The sequence below is a fragment of the Sinocyclocheilus grahami genome, unplaced genomic scaffold (assembly GCF_001515645.1).
Source record: "Sinocyclocheilus grahami isolate Dianchi unplaced genomic scaffold, SAMN03320097.WGS_v1.1 scaffold77.1, whole genome shotgun sequence".
In the NCBI taxonomy this organism is placed as follows: Eukaryota; Metazoa; Chordata; class Actinopteri; order Cypriniformes; family Cyprinidae; genus Sinocyclocheilus; species Sinocyclocheilus grahami.
The window spans coordinates 2,116,662-2,131,802 of NW_015505256.1; the positions used below are offsets into that span (position 1 = coordinate 2,116,662).

The following is a 15,141-nucleotide window of genomic DNA, read 5'->3' on the forward strand; positions in this document are numbered from 1 at the left end:
CTATAGATATATTCATCATGTCTGTAAGGAAAATATTTGCTGAGTTTCGGAGCATTTTTGTGAAGCGCTCCTGTTCAAGAAAAAAAAAGCACAACGTTTTCTTGATATTGTGAGTGCACACAAATAAAAATAGACCCTTTACAGTTCCGAGCGATGTATTATCCTTACCTTTATGAGCAAAAATGACGGCATATTTAATTTGTTTCCACTGATGTCCTGACACAATTGGATATGCACCTAATAGCGCACATTTATCTAGGTTAAATGTTTAAACTAACATTGTGATATGCTTTAAGTATTTTATATCTATATATTTTATTTTCGGCAAGTCGTAATTACAACATCGTATACAGTGGTCGGCAACAGGTGGCCCGCGGGCCAAAACTGGCCCGCCAGCAATAATATCTGGCCCGCGCCCGCAGCCAGATTATTTTGATAGCGGCTGGTTCTGAAATAGATCTGTCATTACAGCAACAGTTACTCACAATCAGAGTATGTGAGCGGAGTGGAGCAGTGTGATTTTGACTGGAGTGAGGAGCAGATTTTTTAAAAGTCAAAGCGTCGTGGTTTTCACTTGCTCCAAGAGCCCTCCACCACCGCTCCATCACGAGTACAATTCATGCCAACGGCCTGTAATATAACTGCATATTTAGCAAGAATTCACATGTTAAACATTTAGCTAGCTTGATAGAGAAGGATCACTCAAATCAGAAAGAATGTGAAGGCTATGATGACGGCAATGAGCGGGAAGTTATAGTTCTCAAGGAATTTGTTTGTTCCTTATTTGACTATGCTCTGGCCCGCCATCTAGTGGCGAAAATGTTTTTGCGCCCAATGACAAACTTACTTGCCGACGCCTGTCGTATGGCATTGTCTCATATGATGCTCATAAGTTTCTTCATATTGCGTTAGTATCTGATAACACCAAATCAGTAAAAAGAATCAAAATTGCACTAGGAAAGATCTCCTGTTTTTGCACTTCCTGTTTTTCCCTGCTTGAGAATTTCTGTCCAATGAATGGATGACCTTAGCACACGTGTGGTTTTGTTTACAATTTCTGGTTCACTTGCGAAAAATGGCAGTGTGAATAATGCTTAATGCTTTGTTTTTCCTTCTGGAACATCAGTGAGCATTTGAACCTTTTGTATTTTTGTGATAACAAAGTTCAAATGTACAGCATATATTTGAAATAGAAATCTTTTGTAACATTATAAATGTCTGTACTGTCACTGTTGATCAATTTAATGCAAAAAAAAAAAAAAAAAACCTGACCCCACATAAACCAAACAAGAATGCAGCTTTGAGTTTCTCTCTCTATAATCGCTCTGTCTGCCCGTGTCTGCAGGTGGAGGTGAAACCCTACGTGCTGGACGATCAGATGTGCGATGAATGTCAGGGCGCTCGCTGCGGAGGAAAGTTCGCCCCTTTTTTCTGTGCCAACGTCACCTGTCTGCAGTATTACTGCGAGTACTGCTGGGCGAGCATCCACTCACGCGCCGGCCGCGAGTTCCACAAACCGCTGGTGAAGGAAGGCGGAGATCGACCTCGGCACGTGTCCTTCCACTGGAGCTGATGAAGCGGCACATCACCCTCTCCACCCACGGATCTCCCCTCTCATCTTGTTTTTAGAAAACAAATATCATGATATCTCTGTCAACTATATTCCCTGCTTACAAACACTTAGGAAAATATGAATTTTGAGTCTGCGTGCTCAAACGTTGCACTTTGGCACAAACAGTCGATGTTAACGCTTATCAGGATGTTGTGCTTTAATTCTATCATTATCCTTCGTTTGATCGGTTTAGTGCTCCATATAGGTAACATTAGGCAGTGTGAGACTACATATATAATATATACAGTACATTTACAAAAAGGATATATTTTTATTTTATATTTATCTATATACACACAGATAATACATTTTGGGTGTCAGACTTTTTAAAGGAGCATGCACTTATTGTGAAAAACAGAGTGGTAGGAATTTCCCCCCTAGATGTTGACAAAAACAGTTACCAAAGGTAAAAAGAATTCATTAAGAAAATCCTGTTTAAGTGAGCTGTTAAAAAAACCACACACACACTTGAGTTATTAGAGTAAAACCCCATTTGCTCTCCATGTTGAAATGAATAGTAATAGGCTACCTCATGCATGCATGTCTTTCTGTTCGCTTCAGTTTTTTAGGCTTAATTTTTTACGAGTTTTTTAGTATTATCTACATGTAATGCTGCAATAGCTTTTGCTGCTAAATCCATGGTATGAGTCCATACGGTCATACTTTATTCAGGTGAACGAGCGCGCCGAAGGGTCTGCGTCTGCACCGAAACTGCATGTTAATGAGTCTGCGATGCATGCTGTAAAATCGGGTCTCACTTTCATTTCCACCACGATGGACGAGCGATATGGAGCACTATGGATGATTATTTCCACCACAGGAAAAAAAAAAAAAAAAGATTTTTGTTTCACAAATCTGACTTGCGAGGGGGAGGAAAAGTCCAAATTGTGAAATATAAACTCAGAATCGTGAGGGGTAAAAAGTTTGAATTGAGAGACATAAACTCGCAATTGAGAGAGGAAAAAGTCAGAATTGTGAGATAAAAAGCTGCAATTACCGGTTTATTTTTTTAATTCAGTTTTTTATTTATTTTTTTGCGATTCTGAGTTTATATCATACGAAAAAAATTCAAGAATTGTGATATAAAGCGTCAGAATTCGGTCACAATTTGGAAAAATGTCCATATTGTGATATAAACTTCTTTTTGACTTCTGCGAGGGGGGAAAAAAAATCTGAATTGTTCATTTTTTTAATTCTTTTTTGTATTCCGTGGTGGAAACTCACAGCTCACAAGCTCACAATTACAATTTTGTAATTGTACGATCTCCTAGCGAAATGTCTTTAACAGGTGAAGTCATTTTTTAGCAGTGATTGTTCATAGAATTGTGCAATTTTTATACACTATGTAGTTCAGTTAGACGACGCCTAGAACTGTGATTCGCTTGAACTGTTATTGATGTCTGACATGGAACGTCCTGTGAAACTAGCATATGTAAACATATGGTCCCTTCTCTCCACGGATCTCGCACACTTCGACACGCGTGGCATCAGTACCAAAGAGCTGTCCGACTCGAAATGACCAATTACACTACGTTGCACGCCGATGAGTCACAATACTGTGTCCGACCGGTGACTCTGGGAGAATAAGCGAACACTGGCTCTAAATCACTAACCTAACTTTAAGACGGCGGGCGGAATTAGCTCGCGCAGCCGCAGCATTTATATCCAGATTATCCAGCAAAGCTTGAAGTAGAATCATGACATGTTGACGGGGGACATTTTGAAACTAAGTTGAGAGATGGTGCCGAGAGTCAAAAACGCTCAACTTTAGGTTGGCACGTTTAGTTCATTAGTCTGGAAGAACAACTAATGCGAACACTACTTTTGTACCGATGGAGAGAAAGAGGATTGTGGGTAACCCTGATCCCGACGATGGTGAATTCTGGGTGTGTTTGTGATGTTTTTCCCTGCCCAGATTTTTCTGTTCGTTCCTTCTGTGTAGTAAGATAATATTTATACACTACTCTTTGTATCTGGGTGGTTGAAAAGTCAGCGTTTTTTTTTTTAGAAAAAAAAGAATTTAAACATATTTTCCATTATTTTTTGTGTTTTCTTTACACACTTATTCCTCAACCATTAATGTTAGCTATTTCTGGGCGAGATTTTCATATCTGGTCAATGTCATTAATATTATTTTGTATTTTTATGTGGAATAAATTAAAAAAAAAAATTTTTTTGAAGGTAAAAACTAATATTGTTACTAAAATGTCTAGATTTTTGAAATGCAAAGCTTGTTGCCCATGGCCTGTAAGTCTCTCATGGGGTTCCAGTCATGCTCCACAAACACAACAGTATCTGCTCCAGTCAGATTCAAACCCAGCCCACCCACATGGGTAGTGAGCAGCAGAACATCTATGGACGGGTCATTATTGAACCTGTTGAAGGAAAAAAATAAATCCCATACAGTGACCCAAATGGAACTGCCCTTGAGATTAAATAATATTTCCAAGAATCTTTCTCACCTAGAGACTATAGAGTGTCTGAGGCCGGCCTGAACGCTTCCATCCAGCCTGAGGTAGGTGACGGTGGGCAGCTGTGCTTTGAGCAGATCCTGCTCCACGATGTCCAGCATGCTCTTCAGCTGGCAGAAGATCAGAACGCGGTGCTGGGCCACTACAGCCTCTGTGCCACCATCAGATGCTCCAGCAGAACCCAGTCCACAGTCCAACAGCAGCTACAACAGAAACCAGGACAAAAATAAATATATGCTGCTGCTACTACGGTGTTGTTTGCTTGTATTTTACACTAAAAGGCATTTATTGATGATTGGATGAAAATGACAAAAAAAAAAAAAAGGATTCAATCAGTTTGCCTGATATTAATCAAAATAAAAAGAAAACAATATTGGATACTGATGATTAAAAAAAATCAGTTGATACCGACTATTAATGGCTGAAATTGAGGTTTAAAAAAAAAATAACACTGACTGAAAAATTAACACTGGGGGATAAACTGGGAAAATTGCTTGATATTGATAATATAAACAAAAAAACAACAACAAATTGGCTGATATTAATTAATTATAAATATACATGCATACACACATACACACGTGTATATATATATATATATATATTTATTTACATTTAGCAGATGCTTTTACCCAAAGCGACTTACAAATGAGGACAATATAGAAGCAATCAAAACTAACCAAAGAGCAACAATATATAAGTGCAAATAACAAGTCTCGGTTAGCCTAACGCAGTACACGTAGCAAGGTGTGCACACACAAAGAAGAGAGTTTTGTTTTTTTAAATAAAAAATGAATGTAGAATTAAAATAGAACAGAAAGTGTTACAGTTAGAGGGTAAAATAAAGGTGGCCCTTACAAGAGTGCTAGTACAGAGTGTTAAAAGCTGAAGAGCTTCAGTCTGAGATGCTACAATGAGGAGACAGAAGTAAATAAAAAAAATTCACACCTGCTTCCTGCTCGCGTGAGGAACTTTTAGCATCTCGACTGGCGAGGATGGGCTTCCCATAGCGGGCAGCAAACTGACGCTCAGTACCAAGAAAGCCTGGCATCAGGAAGTCAAACAGAGACCACAACTCCAGAACATTGTTCTATAAAGACAAAAAAATACAAGTACAGTCATTAGCTTGTCAAATTCAAACTTTTGTGTGTTTCAATCCAAAATTCATCTATATGTCCGCAAAATCTGAAAGGCACACTACCATTCAGAGGTTTGGGTCAGTAAGATTTTAATTATTTTTTTAATAACTTAAAGTGCACCTATTATGCCATTTCCAATATTGCCTTTCATGCAGTGTGTAATGTAGCTGTAAGTGAATGCAAGCAATTTGCAAAGTTGTAAAACCGAAAGTGCACGATGAATAAAGTTACTGTCTCCCAAAAGAAAGAATCTGAACAGCCTAAACGAGTCGTCAGGCTACACGTCACAGGGAAACACATTTGCATAATGCCTGCCCCTGTTCTACGTTGGCTGGCCGCAAACAACTTGACCCCGCCCTCAAACACTGTAGCTTGTTTGTGTTGAGAAGATGTTGTTTCCTACACTGTCAAAGTAAATGTTTTTTCACTTCCAAAAGATGAGGCTGCAAAGAATCAGTGGTTAAAATAAAAAAACATTTCACTGTACCACAGCAGTACAACCTCAATCTTTTTTTGTGTTCCCGTCATTTTACTGACAACTGCTTCTCTAATCTCGGCGAGTTCAACACGGGATTCACAAAACGCTTGCTCTTGAAAGATGGAAAAAGTGAAAAAAAAAAGTGAAAAAAGGCATTTATGATGTTACACAAGATTTCAAATACTTTCTATTCATTAATGAATTCTGAAAAAAAAAAACGTACGTGTTTATCACTGATAATCACGGTTTCTTGAGCATCGAAAGAACAATTTCTGAAGTATCATGTGACATTGAAGACTGGAGTAATGTCTTCTGGAAATTCTCCTTTGCCAAAATTATTCTTTCTACTGACCCCAAGCTTTTAAACGGTAGCGTATACAAGCCATCGAAGAGTTCAGTTCTCACCTGAATGGGTGTTCCTGAGAGGATTATTCTGTAGTTGGCGGTTAACTGCTTGATCGCTTTAGAAAGTTTGGTCTTTCCATTCTTAATGACGTGACCCTCATCAAGGATACAATAATTAAATTTAATATCCCTGTATGAGAGAAAAAAAAACTATGAAATCTCATATTCCTTCCCCCACTGTATATGAAGTCCATGAATGATAAACATGTAATTAACAAGTTGTTACCTGAAAAAGTCAATGTCATTTCTAACGACATCGTACGAGGCAACAACGAGATTGTGTTTCTTCACCTGGTGCTGTAACCTGCATAGAATGAAATAGAAAATTGTACATGGATTTCCTATTCAATATCTTAAAATGGGCAACAAGTCAATAGCCATTTAACAAGCAGTTTCTTAAGATGGTACCATGCTCTTTCCGTAGGAGGGCCAGTATAGTGCAGAGGATTGAGATACTCTTTAGAGCAGAACTTCCCAACCTCATCCACCCAGTGTCCCGTCAGGGTGGGTGGGCACACTACTATGGAGGGCAAAGGGCAACAGTCGGGGGCCTTTGTCCTGGCATACTCCTGAGCCCTGTACACATGCAGCAACATTATTCAGCAGGTCAAATAAAGTCATGTATTTTAACTTTATTTAAATGCTGCAAAACACTTGGATGAAGTTGGTTTGGGGTAGGGCTGGACAATAATTCAATATCAATATGTATTGCGATATAATTCTTTTCAATAACGGTGATATGATTTTTAAAGATTTCCGATATACATTACCAGTGTTTCCCATACATTGATTTATTTGTGGCGTTTGACTTCGTTGAATAAACATGAGCACTGCACGTTTCAAAATCAAAATGCGTCGCGAGTGTTTTATATGAATGTATCTCTGAAGGGAACCAACTGTCTTCAGAAAAGTTTCGATGACATTTTCATTTGATCTGATAAAGTAGCGTTCATGAGTGGAGCTGCTTTGATTACAGCCGTTACCGGAGAAACCGCAAGTTCTACCACTTTCAATGCACCTCCTGCTGGCAGACAATCAGTTTTTCAATTTTCAATAAGCCAGTCTCCAGTATGGAGATAGAATTGTTGCTAAATTCCAAATAAATAGATTATGATCCACAAATAAATAGAATGAGATCCACAAATAAATCTTAAAGTTTCACAAACATGAATTAAATTAACATATAATACTGTGGCTTGGCATGATACACAGTCTAATTGTCTAACGAAATCCAGTTTTAAACATCTTTTACTGTACCCATTGTATGGCCCTTATATGACCTATTTGAGTCAATGCAGATGAATGAAGTTATCTCAGGACGAGACCGCCCTGATTGTAAAGCAAAACGTGATTGGCTATAGCGAGATCATGCTACGATTGGTCAGCGAATGTGGCTGTTATCTGATTGGCTTGAGTAGACGGTGGGTGGAGTCCACGTATTTGTGGATTGTCAGCACGTCTTGACGAAAGAAATGTTTCACAATTCGCAAATGCACAGGACGCGATTCACAAATGCGTGCAGCTATCTACAAATGCACAGGACGCGATTCACAAATAAATGCCAGGCAAAGTTGTGGCTGTGACAAATATATATTTGTGAATGTTTTTTATTTGCAAATCTAATTTTATTTATTTGTGAATTTAATTCATGTTTGTGAAACTTTATGATCCACAAATAAATAGATTATGATCCACAAATAAATAGAATGAGATCCACAAATAAATCTTAATCTATTTATTTGGAATTAAGCAACAATTCTATCTCCATACTCCAGCAACATGTTTTTGTTGTTGCTGTTTTTTTCTGCAGCAACTCAGAGCACTTTTCATATTCTTTATCCTGGCTGAAGCACATTTGTTTCAATCTATAACAATAAGCAGCCGCCCTACATTACCAGTCAAAGGTTTTTGAAAAGTAAGATTTTTAAATTTAAATTTTTTTTTAAGAATTCTCTTGCGCTCACCAAGTCTGCATTTATTTGATCCAAAGTACAGCAAAAACAGTAACATTTAGAAATATTTTCTATTTGAATATATTTTAAAATGTAATTTATTCCTGTGATCAAAGCTGAATTTTCAGCATCATTCCTCCAGTCTTCAGTGTCACATGATCCTTCAGAAATCATTCTAATACGCTGATTTGCTGATTATCAATATTCAGTTGAGTATTTTTTTTTTCAGGATTCTTTGATGAACAGAAAGATCCAAAGATCAGCATTTATCTGTAATAAAAAGCTTTTGTAACATTATACACTATACCATTCAAAAGTTTGGAGTCAGTATGATTTCTTTCTTTCTTTTTTTTTTTTTGGAAAGAAATTGTAGAAATTAATACTTTTATTTAGCAAGGATGATCAAAAGTGATGATAAAGACATTTATAATGTTACAAAAGATTTCTATTTCGGATAAATGCTGTTCTTCTGAACTTTCTATTCATCAAAGAAACCTGAAAAAATTTTACTCGGCTCTTTTCAACATAATAATTAATGATTTTTGAGCAGCAAATCAGAATATTAGAATGATTTCTGAAGGATCATGTGACAATTAATAAGGTGAGTCCGAGATGTTTATTTGACAGTGATTTCACATTTCTTGTTTGTATGAAGGCTAAATACAAATAAAAGGTGAACAGTAATTTATTTGTGCTGTTTTTTTCTTCTAAAGCATTATATGGTTTTATATGAGGTGTCATAGACTTGGCAAATTCATTTTTCATAAGTTTGTATGCACAGACATCTGTTGTGGGCGTTCTTGGCAGTTTTTACAAGGCTTTTTTTAAATAGTGTTCATATCGATATCGGAATTATATCGTATCGACCGAAATTAAGAAATATATTGTGATATAAATTTTGGCCATATCGTCCAGCCCTAGTTTGGGGTGTACCTGAGGAAATGATCGCCTGCCAGAATACAGATGGACTGCAGGGTCTTACCCAGACCCATATCATCACACAAGATCCCATGAAGCTTGTACTTGTTCAAAAATGCCAGCCAGTTCACTCCATCCTACAAAAGAGAACCGGACGAACTTGTATAAAAGCAACGATTGAAAATCGCCAGCGATTTATGCAGTCAGACTTTTTTTTTTTTTTAAATTACAGTTCTTAGCCTCAGACTTTCTTTTTAATTACAGTTCTTAGCCTCACTTCAATCTCAGGATTTGCCAAAAAATAAAGACATTTCCATGGGCAGAAGCGTACAAAAGCAAACACACCTGTTGGTATTTCCTGAGCTCTGCTTTGATGGGCACAGGAATCTTATAATTTTCCAGTTTCCTTCCATCAAGCAGCTGCTCAAGGAAGTGTCGTTCTCTGGCCTTCTGTCGAATTAGATCTTCAGACATAGACGGCGGGTCTGGGATTCCAGCCTAAAAGGAACAAAAAAAACGATGATGAAAAGGAAAAAAGCTGCACTGAAGTAACAAAGTGATGAGCTCCAGCGTAGAGGGAACAGACATGCCGACATTCCTCACATCAGACGCTCTGCTGAAAGTCTTACATCAGCAATAATTATTAAAAGCATGAATGCTGAACTGTGCTGGTTACTGATTGCTCACCTCAAGAGGAAGCAGTCGGATCAGGGTTGCAAAGCACTGTGTGGCCATGAATCGCACGCTGTCCCCGGGGTCACTCATACGGCCCAACACAGGGACCACCAACAGCACGATGTAGGGCACGATATCCACATCCAATTGCTCCATCACACCTGGACACTGTGCTCAGGGATAATAATTTGTGTTCTGAACACCACTGTACACACACTAAATGTTAGTACACTACGGTTTAAAATTGAGGTCGGTAAGATTAAGCTCACCATGGCTGCATTTATTTGATAAAAACAAAACAACAAAAACAGTAATATTATGAAATATTACTGTTTAACAGTTTTCTATTTTAATATGTAATTTTTTCGATGGCAGAGCTGAATTTTCAGCAGTCCTTAGTCCAGTCTTCAATGTCACATCAGATCCTTCAGAAATCATTCTAATATGCGGATTTGCTGCTCAAGAATAAAAAAAATATATATATATTTAAAATGGAAATCTTTTCAAACATTATACATGCTTTTAACGTCACTTTTCATCCATTATGTGTTCTTGCTGAATTAAAGTGTTAATTTCTTACTACTAATAACAATAATAATCATCTTACTGACCCCAAACTAGTAGTACATCTTACTCTATTTCTAAGAATTTAGGAAGCATTATAATTTAACACCTTCGTGAAATGCAAAGGCATTTTTAATACAAGAAAATAGCTTGATTTTGATTCGTGACATGCAGAGGATACAGGCCAGGGCTTCAATGGCTCCCTCCTGCTTGGTGTGGTCATCAATAGCACCCAACCAGGGAAGCACATATTCCAGAAACACATTCATGGTCTCCATAGTAGCAATCTTGCTGAGCACGCCCACACAGCGCGCGGCCATGTGACGTACGGCTGTATATGGATGTTGCAGACAGGTGCACAGGAGAGCCAACTGCTCCATCAACTGCAGATACGGAGACAAGAGGAGACTGGTTAAAACTGCCATTGTTAACGGAGTGATACTAGATGTTCTTGAAGTTTTATGTGCGCATGTGTCCATACTAAAGGGATGAGCTCTTGGGACATGGCTCCTGTTGTGACCTCCAGCACCTGCAGAGAGTTCACAAGCTCCTGAGCAACCGAGTCACCCTGCTTCAACAACTGGCTGGAATCTGCAACAAAGACCAAATGAGCAGCAGGAAGAGCATTTACTAAAGGAATGGTTCAACCAAAAATGAAAATGTATCCTTAGGCCATCCAAGATATAGTTCGTCTATTAATTGAAACAGATTTGGAGAAATGTAGCATTATATCACTTGCTCACCAATGGATAGTTCAAAATGATAAAAGCATCACAATAAACAAAAAAGGTGCATGTTTGTAATGAACAAATACATCAACACATTTTTAAACTTCAAACTGCTGCTTTTGGCTAAAATAAGAGTCCTCTATCTATAATATTGCTTTCTCCAGTGGAAAATGAAGAAAAAGTCTTGTCTGAATCAGGAGAGAAAATGCTGTGATACTACATTTCTCCAAATCTCTTCCAATGAAGAAAATCTCATCTACATCCTGGATGGCCTGAAGGCAAGTACATTTATCAAATTTTCATTTGTCTGAACTATAAAGAGCTTTTTACAAATCTCAATTCATTTTAATAACAAAAAAAAAAAGTTACAAACAAAGTTAAAGCAGACATACCAAATCCCTGAGCATTCAGCGCATTCCTCAGTGGACCGGTCATGGACTCCCACAGATATGGCAAAGTTTTTGACAGCTCCTTACCAAAATGCCTGGCAACGGTCATCAAGCAGAACTCTGCCCCTCTCCTCTGGATAAGACACGGCTTCTTGCTCTAGGTCGTATTACACAGAGACTGTTAGCATCACTCATATGAGATCACTGAAGAGAACACCGTAAAGCTGCTAATTATAACGCTGCAAATACCTCATCTGTTTCTGTGGTAATGCTGCCTACGAGGGGCAGGTCATTGTTGGTGGTTTTGGGGGCTTTGGGTGTGGGTCCTCTCTTACTGGTGATGGCAAAAGCTGCTTTCTGATGCCGGTAAAGGGTGATGATGCCCTTTGTCTTGTTCACCATGTGATGCATCGCATCCTTCTCTGCCACAGATGCTGCAGGATAGATTAAATGCACAACACCTCTAAAACCCTTGAAACAACAAGTCTCACATCAAACCGCAACATGCAAATTGAATAGGATGCACCAAAATATATTTCTTTCTAGACACCACCAATATGCTTAACAAATAGGACTGCCAATTCTACTGCTGGGGAAAAAAAAGAAAAAAAAAACCCTACAAAAACCTTTTTTTTGTATTTTTTGCAATTTTGCTATTGCAATTTTATAAAAATCATTTTAAATGGGCCAGAATGGACCTTAAATGTAGAATTAGTAGAAATAGTTTATAAATGCGTCACATAAATTGAGACACTTCACAAACAATTTATGCACAAATTCATTCTGATCCTGTTTCATTAATATGGCCAATGAAAATATGAATGGGAATCGGAGCTATGGTCTTCCGCTCACCCTTACTGCTCTCTTGTATTGCTGGAGTGCTGGCTGGAGGGACAGGACATGCAGCACTAGGGGTGAGCTTTGGATCTACACACACAGAGCTGCAGAGATTCTTCACGATCTTGGCATTCGGACAGGGAGATCTGGAAGCGCACAGCTGCAGCAGGCGGGCGATGTTAGAGGCCGCGTAACCCTGGACGAGCGTGTTCTCTTCGCGGCGGGCCGCCTCCATCAGGGGCCTGACAACAGGATTGAGTTTATCCGGCAGCATGGCCAGTCCTACCACAGCACAGGCACTGAAGGTATGAACTCTCAGCTGCAGCTGCTGCCACTCGGCGCTGGTCTCGCACACAGTGGAACGAGCCTGCAGCCTCTTGCTATCCAGCAGCTGAAACTGACTTGACTTGAGGTTCAGAGAAGAGGTGCATTCTGAGAACATGGTGGTCACCTAGAGAGCCAGGGGATGAATAAGCACCTGTACTTAATATCATAATACTCATTATAATCATCATCATACTAATATATATATATATATATATATATATATATATATATATATATATATATATATATATATATTGGCAAGAATTTACCTTATTCTTGAAATTAAAGTAGAATGCTCTAGAACTCCAGAGTTTTTTCTATCTCTTGGGAGTTTTTTTACTAACCAGCTCGTTAGCCTGATCGATGGTGAATACAGTGGAGTTGATTCTTTCTCTCACGTCAATGTGGGCATCAGCCAGCAGCGCTATGAGCTGTTTACATTCATTCTGCATGCGCGTAAAAGGAATGGCGATCTCATCGTAGTAGAGTTGCTCTGACAGAATGACCAGCAATCGGGGCTGAACCACACTGGACAGCAGCTCACACTCCTGTGACGCAGGACAGCACTAACCGTCATTAACATGTATAAAAATAAACCTGACACTGACCCTCTCCCACTCTCACCTTCTGAAGGCCTGCCCACTCACAGATCACCATGGAAACCGCAATCCGCTGCAAGGCCGATTTGGAATTGAGATGGAACAGTAAAAGTTGTGCTAAAGACTCCGCAGGCCGTAGTTCCTGAGAAGAGCTATTCAACCTTGGGTCACATATACAACTGCACAGTGCCCCCAACAGCCTAGGAGGACACAAAAGCAGTTAGACTCAAATATGACACAAAAACAATAAAGTTTAAAGAATTCCCCCTCCACACACTTTGCAGCCATGAGACGTGCACGTGTCACCACATAGTCTCTCGTGGCAGGGTCTTCGGTAACAGTCTCTGCTCCCCCGATGTACTCCTGGACCGTTTCCTTGACTGGAACAGATCCCTGTCGGGTCTTTCCAGTAGCCTTCTCCTGCGGAATAACAGAATGAAGTTCAGAGCAGATCTGCTTCTGGATGAGTGGGAAGTGTGAAGGTTGTAGGATGGATTAGTCTCAGCCTCAGACAGTATGCCCACGGACCACCCACAGTCCATTCGCTGACTGTCTGATGCATACTGTACAGAAAAATCAACCCCGGAAAGCACTCTCTCAATCTAGGGAGTGCTAAACTTGTGTAAAATCTGCTTTCTTTGAATCATATCTGTACTTATTACTTTTGGACAGGCAGAAAGTTTGTAGCACATATATAAGTTTGGGGTTGGTAAGACTTAATGTTTTCAGGCTGCATTTATATGATTCAAAATACAGTAATATTGTGAAATTGTTACAATTTTAAATATATGTTTTCTATTTTAATACATTTTCGAATGTAATTTATTCCTGTGATGGCAAAGCTGAATTTTCAGCATTGTTACTCCAGTCTTCAGTTACATCATTCAGAAATCATTCTAATATGCTGATTTGCTGCTCAAGAAACATTTCCTATGTTGAATAGCGGTTTAATATTTGAATAAAGCTGTTAAATATTTTTGTAAGGATTCTTCAATGAACAGAAACTTCAAAACAACAATGCAAAAGTCTTTATTGCCATTTTTTATAAATTTCATGCATTGCTGCTGAAAAAAAAAAAAACTATAAATTTCTTTAAACACAACACGGTAGTTCACATATGTAAAACCATTTGAAGTTGTGGATGTGATGCTGTATAAGGTCAAATTGATTCTTTATTCCAGTATAGCGCAGGTAAAGGGACCTCCACCCTCACCTTTAAGCGGGCTTTCACTTCCAGCAACATGTTGGGTTCTATTGGGATGTGTGGTGCTTGCATCATCAAACAGAGCCAGGCGCCCATCCAAGGACAGCTGGCCGCCACCACATACTGCTGCGGGGCCTGTCGCAACAACTCCCCCCACACCTAGAAAACCATCAACATATTAATAAGCTAATTAACATATCAATCAGACAAAACATTCAAAGAGTGGAACAGAGAAAGTCATGCCTTCTGTATCAGCTCTAGGATCTCCTGGTTGCTCTCCAGTATGCAGGACTGAAAGATGTGTCTTAACATATCCTGCATGATGGGATTCAGCCACACTGCACAACTCTGGCGGGAAAAATATAAATCAAAGCAGAAAACAGGAAAGAAGAAATACTTCAAAACTGAAAATATCAATCCTTCATGTGCATTTGACTTCACACAGATTATCCAACCTGGTCAGCTTTGGAAAGCAATGTAAAGAGGGTCTCTAGGGCAGCCCGACGAACAGAAGCAATTGTGTGTCTCAGGAATGGCCATACTCGAGGAACCAACACTGTGAGAGACTGTTGTGTGCTGGTAAAGGAAAAACAGGATTTTGGTTTCCCTTTTATCATTGTCAGGAAATGTGGTATTAATGGCAATGAACACGAGAGCTCCTTTCATATTTCAATAGAGAAATCTCACCTGCACTGGCGGACCTGTGGGTAAGCAAGCAGGGAGGACAAGAGGGTCATGATGCTGTTAGTTGAGGCTGTGAGATCATCCAGTTCCAGCAGGGCATTCCACAGTGTGTCCACAATAAAGGGAACCTATAAAGCATACATGCAGTTTATAGATATG

General features: G+C 39.0%; 2 protein-coding genes across 7 annotated transcripts in view; one reads left to right on the top strand and one right to left on the bottom strand.

The window, feature by feature from the left end:
• LOC107586080 (cytoplasmic polyadenylation element-binding protein 3-like) overlaps positions 1-2,607 on the top strand; it is a 38,975-nt gene extending 36,368 nt beyond the window's left edge. For all 6 annotated transcript variants that reach the window (XM_016273301.1, XM_016273302.1, XM_016273306.1 and 3 more), the window contains one exon: positions 1,346-2,607. In XM_016273301.1, coding sequence (XP_016128787.1) covers positions 1,346-1,573 — 228 coding nt within the window. In that variant the 3' untranslated portion in view covers positions 1,574-2,607. The remainder of the gene's footprint in view (positions 1-1,345) is intronic.
• A 1,214-nt stretch (positions 2,608-3,821) lies between these two features.
• Positions 3,822-15,141, bottom strand: part of LOC107586101 (TATA-binding protein-associated factor 172-like) — a 35,050-nt gene continuing 23,730 nt past the window's right edge. Inside the window, exons 12-33 of the mRNA XM_016273336.1 lie at positions 14,986-15,110; positions 14,754-14,874; positions 14,542-14,646; positions 14,308-14,457; positions 13,372-13,514; positions 13,120-13,294; positions 12,840-13,043; positions 12,184-12,619; positions 11,581-11,765; positions 11,335-11,488; positions 10,696-10,805; positions 10,396-10,597; positions 9,663-9,811; positions 9,321-9,473; positions 8,991-9,112; positions 6,514-6,681; positions 6,332-6,409; positions 6,106-6,235; positions 5,032-5,173; positions 4,942-4,991; positions 4,075-4,286; positions 3,822-3,987 (exon numbers count right to left, since the gene is read on the bottom strand). Of these exons, the coding sequence (XP_016128822.1) occupies positions 3,822-3,987; positions 4,075-4,286; positions 4,942-4,991; positions 5,032-5,173; positions 6,106-6,235; positions 6,332-6,409; positions 6,514-6,681; positions 8,991-9,112; positions 9,321-9,473; positions 9,663-9,811; positions 10,396-10,597; positions 10,696-10,805; positions 11,335-11,488; positions 11,581-11,765; positions 12,184-12,619; positions 12,840-13,043; positions 13,120-13,294; positions 13,372-13,514; positions 14,308-14,457; positions 14,542-14,646; positions 14,754-14,874; positions 14,986-15,110 (3,480 nt within the window). The remainder of the gene's footprint in view (positions 3,988-4,074; positions 4,287-4,941; positions 4,992-5,031; positions 5,174-6,105; positions 6,236-6,331; positions 6,410-6,513; positions 6,682-8,990; positions 9,113-9,320; positions 9,474-9,662; positions 9,812-10,395; positions 10,598-10,695; positions 10,806-11,334; positions 11,489-11,580; positions 11,766-12,183; positions 12,620-12,839; positions 13,044-13,119; positions 13,295-13,371; positions 13,515-14,307; positions 14,458-14,541; positions 14,647-14,753; positions 14,875-14,985; positions 15,111-15,141) is intronic.